General features: G+C 50.6%; 1 protein-coding gene across 1 annotated transcript in view; it reads left to right on the top strand.

The window, feature by feature from the left end:
• Positions 1-13,128, top strand: part of SGIP1 (SH3GL interacting endocytic adaptor 1) — a 51,897-nt gene that overhangs the window by 23,235 nt on the left and 15,534 nt on the right. The window contains exons 10-18 of the mRNA XM_065071967.1: positions 323-334; positions 1,046-1,070; positions 1,582-1,633; positions 2,172-2,257; positions 3,346-3,438; positions 4,158-4,232; positions 6,080-6,532; positions 9,540-9,661; positions 10,591-10,717. Coding sequence (XP_064928039.1) covers positions 323-334; positions 1,046-1,070; positions 1,582-1,633; positions 2,172-2,257; positions 3,346-3,438; positions 4,158-4,232; positions 6,080-6,532; positions 9,540-9,661; positions 10,591-10,717 — 1,045 coding nt within the window. The remainder of the gene's footprint in view (positions 1-322; positions 335-1,045; positions 1,071-1,581; positions 1,634-2,171; positions 2,258-3,345; positions 3,439-4,157; positions 4,233-6,079; positions 6,533-9,539; positions 9,662-10,590; positions 10,718-13,128) is intronic.

The raw sequence follows: 13,128 nt of genomic DNA, 5'->3' as shown, positions 1-13,128 counted from the left end.
CTGTATGCAAAGGTGATGGCTTCCTTGAGAGAACTGGGCTTGTGTCTGTTTTGAACCCCAAAATGGAGAAATTCACTCATTCCATGGGGTTTGGGTTCCCTCGGGGGTCTCTCTGGCTGCTGCTGTCCCCATGACCAGGGTGACCAACCAGCTGGTGGGACCAAGGTGGTGGGTGCTGGGGAGTCGTGGAGGAGGGAGCCCCCCAGTGCTGCTCCAGCATGGCTGGTGACACCGCGATGGGGGGTGCGCTGGGGGACTTGGGGCGCTGACCTGTCGTTCTCTGACCAGGTGTCTCTTCTCTCTTCCTTCTCGCTGACCACAGCGGCGCAGCCCGGTAAGAACCGCCCCTCGCTGCCACTGCCCCTGCTGCTCTGAGAATGGGGGTGCTGGGGGAATATGAGGTGGTGCTGGGTTTATATGGGAACCACAGGGGAAGGGGATTGGGGTGTCAATGCCATCAGCTGTGGGACCCTGAGTGGTGGTGGGACCTTGATGCAAAGGGGTCCTCAATGATGAAGCATCCTCCATGGCTCGACCTGCATCCTTGCAACCCCCTGAGAACCTGTTTGGGGTCCAGGAGCAGCCATCACACCCCCATCTCTGCTGTGGTCTTGGGAGGCTTGGCTTTTGCTGTGCATGGACACGTGTATTGTGTGGCAAGAGCAACAATTTAAATTGCTAAAAATACATTATTTGGCTTAGACTGATTTGTAGCCATCAAATGTGAGGAATTTGGATTTATGTCCCTTGTTAAGGGGTGAGGGTTCCAGTGACCCTGATAAGGCATTGCCAGGTGATAGCTTCACGTGGTTCAGAAACCCCTTGGGGTGGGGGGGTGTTCTGCTCCCTGTGTGCTGGGAGCAAAGGGGATTTCCCAATGCACACATGCAGTGGGGCATGTTTCAGCCACGTATGTTAAATATCACCTTAAATGTGCAATTCCTGCCACATCTGCTGGGCTGCTTCACTCCCGCTGTGTCCCTCCTTGGGTGACAACTGCCATGTCCCTGCCCATCCCACTTACCTTGTTTGTTTCTAATTCCAGGGGACGATTAAAAGGAATTTATCCAGTAAGTATGTTCTGCAGCCTTCAAGAACAGTACTCATGGCAGGGGGCAGTGGTATTTTGGGGAGGAAAAAAGAAAAAGGGAGGAGGTCAGGTTTGCTTTAAAGTGGCCTTGGCAGAAATGATGCCACCCAAATGTCTTCCTTAAAGTTCCTTGGGGTACCCTACAGGAGCAGTGCAGCTCCCTGGTCTAGCTCTCTACAGAAATAAAATCTGAATTAATAAACCAGACTTTTTAGGCAGTATCCCCATAGCGGACATGAGGTGGGTCATGGCTGGTGTGGGACATGCCTTGGGGGTGATATGGTGGGAAGTGCCTCCTGCAAACATGGGGTTGGGGTGATGCTGGGGGGCTCGGGACGGGGAGCAGCTCTAACCTGGAGGTGTTTAAAAGGTGTTTAGATGTGGTTCTTGGGGACATGGGTATTGCCAGAGTTGGGTTAGGTTATGGCTGGACTCGATGATCCTGAGGGTCTCTTCCACCTGAAATGATTCTAACCCTGCGCTGTCCATAGGTGAGGAGATCGCACGGCCCCGGCGTTCCACACCGACACCAGACCTCACCAGGTAGGTACACAGTCCACTGGTATAATTATCCAAAACAGCCTCATTCAGGCACATCATAAACGACAGTTTTACACATTTCAGTGGGATGTGGCACATTTGCACCATTGCTCAAGGGGAAGCATCTATTTTATTTTCACCTCCAGGTTTTGACCCCGTATACCTGGATAGGTCAAATGCACCAGGTATTTATTGCCACACAAATATCACCTCCCCATCCCTTGGCTGAGCTGCCACAGTTGGGTTCATCAAAGACACCACTGCAGAAACATCAGTTTTATAACTTTTTAGGCTCACGAGACAGCCAAATGTTTGTGTTTGGTGTTTAAATAAGCTGAGTAAATGCTTCGAGCCACAGGGTGCAAGAGCCACGGGGAACTTTGGGCTCTCTGAACTGCTTGAAAGGAGGTTGGAGCCGGAGGGGTCAGGCTCTGCTCCCAAGGAACAAGCGCCAGGACCAGAGGAAACGGCCTCAAGTTGCTCAAACACCAGGCTTGAGCACAAGTCTGAACCTCATGCTGTTCCTTGTCTCATCCCACAGCAAGAAACCCGGGGAGGACCCGGCAGCGCTGGCCCCTCTCTTTGGGCCCCCCCTGGAGTCTGCGTTCGAGGAGCAGAAGCTGGATGGTGGGTTTGGGGACATGGGTGGCATCTCCTGGCAGTGACCCCCGGCTGGGCCGTGTCCCCTGGAGATGACTGGGGGTTCCTGGCTCTGGTACGAGCAGAGCTTGGTTAGCAAAGCCCAGCCCTTCTCTTAAAGGAGGGGGGAAAAACCACAAAGCAGAATGCAAAGTTGCATTACAGGTAGTTTGGGGTTGGGGTTTATATGGGCTATATGGAAATGGGAAAAGGGTTTAAGTCCATTAGTTAATTATGCGGCATTTCAGTATCAAGTGGATTTAATTGAGGGAAGATACGAATGGAGCTGTCTGGCAACTCTTTACAGCTCCCCGTGCCCATGAGGTTGTCACCTCAATAATACCTTTTTTTTTTTCCCAGGAAGACTGTTTCCCTGGGCAGGAATATAGGGACACTTTGCTACCCCCACAAGCACATTAATATATATTTTTAACAGCTTTCCTGAAGCACAGGGATCTTCCAAGACTTGTTCCCCCCAGATAAAAACCCCTTTCACCCGCCTGTGCGGTTTGTTCCCGGGGCTGCTCGGCTGTCACAGAACTGCCACTGCCACTTGTAGCCTAGTTATGCCCTGTAATTAATTACTCTGGTTAGTTCTTTTAATCAAAACTATGTTTGCATGCAGCCCTCGACACATAAGCTAAGAAAAATAATGCAAAAAGTTTAAATGAGATATAGAAGAGGATTTTTTTTTTCCCCTACAATCTGCGTGAATGTAACTGGATCTTTTCATTTTAATACCCAATTTTTTCTGAGTATCCTAAAATTCCAGACGATTTTTGCAATTAATTCAGTGTTCCAACTAATGTAATAAGCCTCCAAATACATAAATGGCATTGTTTTGTTTGTCAAGCAGCATGAATGTCAAACTAATTACATGACCTGTTTAAAAATCAGGCAAGCTTGTAATTATCTAACATTACAGAAGCCCCCGTCTTTAATTAATGAGAGGTTCCTGCCACTACTTAGTTTCTTCTCAGATGAATGCATCTCATCTGCGTGTTTTGGTGTCTGTGAGAAAACAGTTCTGTCAATGCCCTTGCATGTGTATTTATTTATTTTTTACTTTTTTTCAGCTACCCTAGATCAGCCTGAGATATGGGGCTCGGTCCAGCCCATCAATGCAAGCGTAGAGTCCCCAAAGCTACCGAGACCTTTTCCGACTGGAAGTAAGTGATTGTGTGGGTAAATAAATTAATATATGCAGAAATCAAACCAGATACTTAACTTTTTCTTCATCCTGACTCCGGTACTGTGCAATTTTGCAATGCGGAGCAGCCACGGTGCCTCCTGGGCTGCTGCTCCTCAGGGAGGTTTGCACTCGGATGCTCTTGACATCAGCTTTGCAATGATGCCCCTGGGTTAATTAGCCACAGTGATCCCCCTGCTGAATGAGCATCCGGGATCTGTGTGGGATGGGCACGGGAAAAATGGGGAGGCAGATGTGTGTCTCAGAGGCTGCAGGCTTTAATTACAATGGTAATTCAGGTTTTTGAAACAGGGGTGTAATCTGAGATTTTAAAATAAAATAATAAAATAATAAAATAAAAATACAATAATAAAACAATACAAAATACAATAAAATTAAATTGTAAAATAAATATATAAAATTAATAAAAAAACCAATAAGTAATAATTTTTTTTTAAAAAATAATACAAATATGTCAAATAAATATATAAAGAATAAAAATAAAATTGTGATACAAGAAAACAAAACTAAAAACTCACAACCCAAAAAACCTCCTGGCCTGCAGGGATGCTCCTGCTTACCCAGCAATCATCCCAGGGCTGGTGCTGTTGCTGGTTCCCCCATTCCCAGCAAATCCATGTGCATGTTCCCAAATCCACCGCCACTGATTTTTTTCCTCCTCCCTGCTCTGTTTTGCAGCTCCTCCACCGCTCCCACCCAAGAACATCCCGGCCACGCCGCCACGCACCGGCTCCCCGCTGACGGTGGGAACAGGTAAATCCGGAGGTGGGGCCTGTCCTGGAGGGCCAGGTCCCCAGGGCTACAGTTTGGACACAGGTTTAGCCCTCGTGCATCCACTTCCATTTGTGGTGCTTCAGTGGATGCTGCAGTCAGGGTGATGCTTTAGATGCCTTTGACTCCAGAGTCAGTGTTGCCCTGGTGAAATTAATGTTCCCTCCTGATGAAATTAATGCTCTGTCCTCCCTCTGCCTTTGATATCGGTCACTTTTAGAAATGAAACGTGATGCTGGATTTAAATATTGCTCTGAATTGGGAATAACCAGAGCACTGTTACTGTCTGGAGTGGGGCTGCACAGCCTGTGCTTATGAAATCATAGATTGAAATCAAACCTGAAAATGAGATGAAATAACAGGTGATGTGGCACCTGCCTGTGTCAGGAGGGGATGGTCCTGTCCCCCCAAACCCCTCCTGCTGTCGGGGAAGCTGGGAAAAGCCGCCTGGTCCCACATCTGGGGGTGTGGAGGGGCAAGGGAGGGAGAACAAAATGGTACCTGGAGGAAAGGGCAGCCCGAGGGAGGGGTTGAAAGATGCTGTTGAATGCAGCCAGAGGATGTAAAGTGCTTATAAGCGATAATTCATGTTGCTGGCAGGCACTGTCTGCAAGAGGAGCGGGTTTGGGGAAGGGCAGTCCGTGGTGCTTGGACATTGTGGGGACAGTCAGTCTTGCTGCGCCTCGGGGAGTTATCAACGCCGCCGCGGAGAAATTCCCTGCTCTCGGCTTGCTGCTCTATTCATCAATATTTCATTCATGCTCCCATATCTTGGTTTTTCTATTTCCGTGAGCAGCCAGACTGGCAGAGTGTCCACCTCCGATCCATCAACGCGAGCAGACGCGCAATGGATCTTGGCTGAGCTCTGCCTTGCCGCGCGCTGCAGCCTCTGCATCACGTAAAGCCAGTGGCAGAGGGCTATTTATTTCTGTTTTAGCAGGACTATATTTTATTCTCTAAATGCAGAAGGGCAGGTGGCTCCTCCAAACGCAGGAGCAGGGGTGGGATGCTGAGGGTATGTTATTTTTAGCCGTGTGCACGTGGCCTCAGAGCATCCCTCCAAGTCTGTGCAAACTAAAGCCCTGGGCAGTCGGGTTGGTGTTAGAGGAAAGAGAAATGCAAGAAAACTGAGCACAAAAGGGAAGGATGGGGGGGTCTCCCTCCTCTAGATCTGTAACATTTTGCTGGTAAATCCTGTCTCCATGGTGGCTGTGAAGTCAGATGTGAATGTTGCTGTGTGGTAGCTCAGTTAGCAAGTAAAGCCCTAAAATACCCTTATGTGCCTCTGCTTGCACCCGAAATACATCTACCGTGGCTGCTTTCCCCTGCTGCATGCCCAGCACCACGTCTTGAGAGTGTCAAGCCAGCATGTTTAAATATATATTTATATGTGTGCATTTATAAATATATATCTAGTGGAGTGTGCAAGGGAGCTGAGTGCATAAGTTGAATGTCTGCTGCTAATTCAGAGTGATGATAATGACATAATGATGTTATTTAGATGACAGATAACAAAGGCTGGGAGCCAGCTGTAAATTTTGGGAGGATATGGGACTGTTGTATATGAAGCGATGGAGGAGGAGGAGGGCTTGGCTCACAGTGCATGCTCGCTCCTGTACAGCGTCTGTATTTCAATCCAGCGTGGTTCATTATACATCACATATCGCAACTTTCTTGCACATGAATTATATTCACGGGCAGCTTATAAGAAAAATCTGCTTTTGAAGCATCTCCACTAATATGTAGCTGACATAGAACCCCATAGAGAATAGTGTGAGTGCAGTGCTCTGGGTTAATGCCAAGTGTAAAATAAACTACTTTGACTGCAGGAGGGGACCAGACAGCAGCAGAGCTCAAAAGTGACAAAAAACTTCCGTCCATCAATGACTTGGACAGCATTTTTGGCCCCGTGGTGTCCCCCAAGCCTGCTGCTGTTAACGCAGAAGTCAAGTGGGTCAATTTTTCCGATCAATCCCCGGAAAACGTGACTCCGGAGTTGACGCCCCGAGAAAAAGCTGGGTCCCCAGCAGTGGGCAGCCCGGCCGACGCTCCCCGGGCCGAGCCCTCTCGCCCGCTCCCCTCGCCGCTCCACCTGGAAGAGGTTCACAAGAAGTTTTCTGAGCATCCCTACCTTAAGGATGATAACTCGGAGCCAGCCGCCTCCCCCAAAGATTTTGGGCTGGGACAAAGAGCGACCCCGCCGCCCCCTCCACCGCCCACCTACCGCACGGTGGTCTCATCCCCCGGACCGGGCGGCAGCAGCGGCACGGGAAGCACCAGCGGTATGTCCCGCGGCGGTGGGTGTGCTTCGGTGTGGCCATGACCGCATCTGCCGTCCCCTCCCGCCTGGTTGTGCCTGTGCCCGGTGCCCATGCTCCTGGCCAGCTGTCTCGTGCTTCCACGTCCAGCGTCTGCCCTCAGCCTCCTGTGTCCTCTCCCCTGCTCCCCGCTGCGTGTCTGGTGGTCGGATGGGTCTGGCAGCCTCTCCCATGAGTGATTCTTCCCACTTCCGCCACACACATATCTCCCCACTGCAAGATTTGGCACAGGATTGCCTTTGCTGTGGTTTTGTCCTCAATAGGCTTCAGAGTGAATGTAGGTAGAAACTTTTCAGGCAAATGATCTAAATGAGCCTCATGCCAAGGGAAGTTTAAATCTGTTGCAGCCAGGCAGGTCACTGCATACTGTCACAAAGTCACTTGCAGGTCAGAGGCAGCACAAGCCTGGACGGTGCTTGCTGCCCCTCGGCTCTGAGAGCTGGATCCCCAGCTGGGGCTGGAGATTTGGCTGCCAGGGTGAAGCTGTCCCAAGGGCAGAAACCGATCGGTGTGTCTGACATGTGCTGGCTGCCTGGCTTCACCTGCTTAATTATAAATGCCTGTATGTCCATGAGGGCAAATGAGCCTGTCAGCTTGAGAAGGTGCAACCCAATCATGTTATTTGAGGTTGATCCTAGGGCTCTTACTGCACCGGCACAGCCACCATGTGTAAATCCTCGTCCCCACCAGCCCCTGTGCTGCTATCCTGCATCCACAAGAAATTATTGTTCAGAGCATTGCCCTCATAAAGCTGTGCAGGTGGTGGTGGGAGATGATGGATCCCCAGCCCTGTTCCTGACCGCTGTCTCCAGCCTCACGTGCCATCTGCTCTGGGGATCTGGTACAGTGTGGGGTGCTGAGGGTGTCCTCTGTGCGGGGCTGTTGCTGCGAGTGTGGCTTTGCTTCGGTGGTGGTGGCTTTTCTGTGCCAGTGGGGGGGTTGGGGTCTGTGCAGGGGCAAACCAGCAAGCTGCTTCCCACGTGGATCCTCACCCTGGTGTCAACTGAGCAGGACCTGCAGAATGGGGATGGATGGAGAAACCCCACTCAACACACCAGCAACACCTTTTTGGGAAGATCCATGTCTCTTCCCCGGAAATCACTTCATCCCTCAGCCCAGTATGGGACAGTGAACTGTGAAAGCAGAGCATGTTAAAATATGCACACAAAAATCACGTACATCTTCAGAAAGCTGCATCCCATGGCAGCGGGTCTGGGTGCACAGTGCTGATCTAGCACCCTTCCTGCTCCTGCCATCTCTACCTTTCCAAGGCTGCATTCAGCCCCAGGAGTGTCCAGATTTTGGCCACCCCAGGACACCCTCCTGCTATCACATCCCACGGGAGCCATTGTGGGTGTCCCCAGGGCAGGGCTGGGGACCGCTGTCCCAGCAGGATCCTGATTTCATGCTGATTTACAATATGCTGCCATGGTTTCTTCTTGTAGAAAACATCTAGAGGTACATCAGTCTCCTAGGGACCGTAAATACCCGAGGAATAAACCTCCCTGGATGGACCCTGGTGTCTGCAGGGCTTTGTCTCGCTATGGGTTGCTCCTGAGCCGGGGCAAGATGCACCCTTGATGTCTTCACCTCATGACATTTGTTCAGTGCTGCTAGGTTGCTTTCCCTGAATAATTACTATTTTGTCAGGCTTCTATTAGGATCAGGAAGGAAAAATTCGAACTTTGGCTCCTAAATAAAAATGGCTTTGGTTTCAGAGTTGCATAAGAGAATAGCCAGGATTTAGTCTCTAAACAAGCCCGCCTCTTGTGGTTTCCCTCTCAGTCTCAGTTCTATAGATGTAGCTTTGATATTTCCTTAGGCTGAGCTATCACCTAAAAAACCTTAGTGAACTGATTCTCTTGTAAGTGGGGAAAAATGAAGCTAAAACCATAATCTTATTGTCAGTCTGAGCAAAACACGCTGCTCTGCAGATCATAACATGGTCCTGTGCTCCACAGGAGTTGGTAGCAAATGCCAGCTCAGCTGTCCTGCAAAACAGGGTCTGTGTCCCGCCTGTGTTCCTGTTGCCTATCTTGTCTTGGTGTAATCTCCCAGCTACGCAGTATACAGTTATTTCTAAACTTACCCCAAAAGGAATTTCTGTACATGGAGCAAAACAGCCTGCCTGGTGTCCTCCTAAGATTCTGTTACAATTTTTCTTTGATTGCAAAATGTCCTTCTTTGCAGCAAGGCAGCAGCTGCTGGGGACCACATGAATCCTGACAACAGCACCCTCCTGTTCTCTGAAACTCCTCCAAATGGCTGGGAAACGCTTTGTGCTTCCAGCAGATCTGCTGAACTTTTTCTTCCACCTGTTCTCTTCTTTACTCAGACAAAGCTTTGTCCCTCTCACCAGTATCCCTCATTACCAGGGTGAGGAACAACCGCGCTCCCCTCTGGTGCTGCCCCATTCTCAGCTCATCATTTTTCTCTTGTTCATGTTGTTGGTTTTCTGGTAAAACCATGAGACTCATAGAATCATGGAATGGTTTGTGTTGAAGGGACCTTCCCAGCTCCCCCAGTGCCACCCCTGCCATGAGCAGGGACATCTTCACCAGCTCAGGTTGCTCAGAGCCCCGTCCAGCCTGGCCTGGGATGTCTCCAGGGATGGTTCATCCACCACCTCTCTGGGAACCTGGGCCAGGCTCTCACCACCCTCAGGGGCAACAATTTCTTCCTCATGCCTGGCCTGATAACGGTTCTGCCCAGTGTTCCTAGCCAAGGGAGCTGGGTACCCAGCATGGATAGGCAGCATCTCCCCTGCGACAAATGCATCAGCAATCCCAAAAAGCTCTTTTTTCCATACAAAGCTGCTGTTGTTGAGTGATGGTTAAGGTGAGATTGTGCCGGGTGTGTGTGGGCACCCCCGGGGAGCTGCCTTTGCTTTGAGATGGGGCAGGGATGTCTGGGGGGGCAGGCAGCCATGGGGACCACCCTGCAGTGCACTCACGGCTCCTGTTTATTGCAGGGTCCTCGTCCCCAGCTCGTCCCGGCACGCCGCTGGCCGCCTGCGGCACCCCCCCGCCACCACCGCCCCGGCCCCCGTCCCGGCCAAAGCTGCCCCCCGGCAAGCCCAGCGTCACCGATGTGGTATGTTCACCCCGCTAGCGTGTTTGGGGGATGCACTGGGGGGGTGGGTCTGCATTTGCAGTCTGGTGAGACAGGTTAATGGAGCAGACCAAGTCATTAAGAGCAAGTAACAGGCAGGTGCTGCCTGGGCTATTTAGAATTTTCTATAATTTGTTTTTTTGATACAAATTACACGTGAGAAAATGGCTGGGGCAGCCTGGAGATGCCAGCCACAGGCACATGGTGGTTTGCAGTTACAGTGATCGCAGAAAATGGGTGCAAAAAGGGACCGTACCCATGGGGAACCTCCAGCCATGTCTTAGGGGGGAAGCACATGGGTTTGGCCATCCCAGGAAGGGCATCTGGCTGTGGGGGGTGCCCCATAATCCTTGGTGGGGATCCCCATCACTGTACAACACCTGCTGGGCTCTGCCCCATCACCCTAGGCTGCTTCAGGTTGGTTATAGAGAATTTTTGGATTGATCTTATGATGTTTTTGCAAAGAAAGGCTGGACCAGGTGATCCTTGTGGTCCTTTCCAACCTAGTAATCTATGAATCTGTGGTATAAAATTGTCCTTAAAGGATCCATAAGGACCCAGTGAGCTGCCCTTGAGTGAGCTGGCATATGCCAGCACCGCTTACTTCTCAGTACTGGGTGCATTAAATCCATTCCATGGCCCCTGGAGCTCCTGTTCTGGATGATGAGGGGGACTTCAAACACCCAGACCCACAAGATGGTGGGAATTATTAGCTGTTTTTCTAGGTCAAGATTAAAATGCTATTTGGGCTAAAAGAACTTAAGTCACAGTTTGTCTCTAGCCCAGCGAGGCTGCCTGGGGACCTGGAGGTCCAGAGGGCTATGGCTTCAGGCAAAAGCTTCTGTTTGTTTGATGCAAATGTCTCTGTGTGTGTTTACTTTAACCCTTTGTTATTTTATGTTTTTCTACAGTCCAGGCCTTTTAGCCCACCTATTCACTCATCCAGCCCTCCTCCGATAGCACCTTTAGCCCGGGCTGAAAGTACTTCTTCCATCTCTTCCACCAACTCCCTGAGCGCAGCCACCACTCCCACCGTCGGTAAAAACCTACAGCACTGCTCTTCTTTCACCTTTCCTACCTCTGAACATCCTTCAAAGATTCCTGAGACCTTTTCATTTGCTAGATCATTCTTTGGGTTCATGTTCATTAATTTTCATCAGGTTTTTAAATGCCAAAAGTGATCTGAGGGGGGTGTGATGGGTCATGAACATGATGCTGCTAGGAAGGATTTCTTTTTGTGACAGCTCCAAACGTTGTGAAAAAATGAGTGTTTCGTGAAGGCAGAGGTTATCAACAAGTGAATTATAATATAAAATGTGCTTATGGTATCTAAATTGGGTTAAAATAAGCTTTTTTTGCAGGGGATGCTTATACCCTGGAGGGGAGGGGGGCTGGGAGCCAGACCTGGGGATCCAGGGGACAACTAATATTAAATCTCTTTGAACATCTTAAAATCACATTTCCTCTTAAAGTGGTAGTGGGAAATGAGGTCTTGAAAAAGGCTCTTCCAACCTGTTTAGCTTGACATGTCCTAGACCAGAACAAAATACTGATGTTTTCTTTTGGAGGAATGTCCTGAAAAACATGGGTTTTGCAAAGCTCCCCAAGTGTCCCCCAGGACCTGAGACAAGAAATGCAAATAAAGTCTGGCTGGCAACTCCCAGGCTCCATGTGCCGGGTCCCCCTGTGCCCCCTTCCTCTGTCCCCTCGGTGCACCTTCCCCTGCCACCCCTGCCATCCTCCCAGTTGCTGGTCCCCTTGCTTCCCGCAGCTCCATCTTCCACCAGGAGCATCCTTCCTCCATCCTTTTGTCTTTTCTTTCCATGTTTTTTGTGACAAGCACACCTGGTGTGTGTAGCGGGGCAGGAGCTTTGCAGGTTACAGCTGGTTCTGTGGCAGGAGCTGATCCCCAGACCTCTGAAAAATGAACCCTGGGTATTGGTGTGCTCAGCCGTGGTCCTGGCTGCAGCGGTCCCCACTGTCTGTCACCTCATGAGGCCACCTCTGTTGGCTGGAGGCGATGGCGTGGCCTGAGCCACGAGGCAAGTGGCATCTCCAAGGTGTCGGTGGCCGCATGTGCCCACTCGAGCCCTTCCCATAGGTTTGCTGGAGTTTTTGACCTGCGTGTCCATCCTGTTGTTTGCTTCACTCTCGAGGTGTTGCAGATGCTTGTGCCTGTTTGCTGGCTGTCGGTCACTGTCACAGCACGTGCTGGAAAAAAACAAAACACATCCTGAACGAGGGGCCAAGAAGCCCCAAGCATCCCCCGTGTGTCGGTCCTGTCTGTGCCTGCTGTCCTACAGCTTCGGCAGCCACCCGGCTGGTGCCCGTGACCATGGTGGTAAACATGATTTTGGTGGAGAGGAGCAGCCAGGCTGAGGACAGGGATGGTCGTGGGGGCTTCGGGGAGAAGTGGCTGTGAAATGGGGGCTGCAGTTGGGGCTGATGGTCTATGCCCTGCGAGGGGACTCCAGGATCTCCTGTAGACTGAGCAGGTGACGACTCCCTTAGTTTCAGCTGTTTTTGTTTTGTTTTGTTTTCCCCATTAACATGTACATTTTTATGAAAAAAAAATGACATTTGACGCTTTTTAATGACTTAGTGCACCGCCTGCCCTGATGCTGGGGAATGATGCAGCTGGGAGGGGGGGTGGGAAGCTGCACCCACCACGCCCTCCATGGGGTCTTTCCTTGGAAGAGAGACAAAATCGAGGCTCTCGGGTGACCCTGTGGCAAGGGGACACTGAATGGGGTGGCACCCCCAGATTCCAGGCTTTGCGCTTCCAGCTCCATGTAAAAACTAAGCAGTGGGTGCTGTGTTTCTAGAATTTGGCCTGGGAAAAGGCATGGCAGCACAGAGCACGTAGGGGACAGGCAGGGACACACAGGCTTCAGGAAAACCCAAGCATCTCCCTGTGGTCCTCACTGAGGTGGCCGGGGCGAGGGTGGACAGCAGGGCGAGCATCCCTGCAGCATCCACCGGCTGCAAAGCACAGGGAGCACCTCTAATTTCTGGGTTTGTCACACAGTAAGAGGAAAAGACAAGGTGAAAGGTGTGGGCAGGGACAGGCACAGGAGTGGGTTGGGGACCACCAGGGGTCCCGTGGGACTGGCAATGGGGTTGGGACACTCTGAGCTGGCTGGGGCCACCCACAGCTTGTGGCCAGGTCAGTCTCCACCACCTTCCCCATCTCTTGTTTCCTGTGGCAAAGTCTGATGGAGTTTGTCTAAGAGCATGTGGAAGAGTTATTTAATTTATTTGTCCCCCTTGCTGTTCTGGTTTGCTTTCGTTGTGGTTGTGTATGCAGCCTGAATATTTTATTGCAAAGAAAGAAGCTGTTATTTCTGTGTCAGTGACCCTTCTGTTATTTTCTTGTTAAAATCCTTCTCTGTGTTTTTTTTTTTTGTTGTTGTTGATACAGCGTGCTGCTTGATTTCATTTGGGATTTA

Source organism: Columba livia, chromosome 8, assembly GCF_036013475.1.
Source record: "Columba livia isolate bColLiv1 breed racing homer chromosome 8, bColLiv1.pat.W.v2, whole genome shotgun sequence".
Taxonomy (NCBI): Eukaryota; Metazoa; Chordata; class Aves; order Columbiformes; family Columbidae; genus Columba; species Columba livia.
Note: the sequence above shows the minus strand (reverse complement) of the source record. Positions and strands in the feature narration are given on the sequence as shown.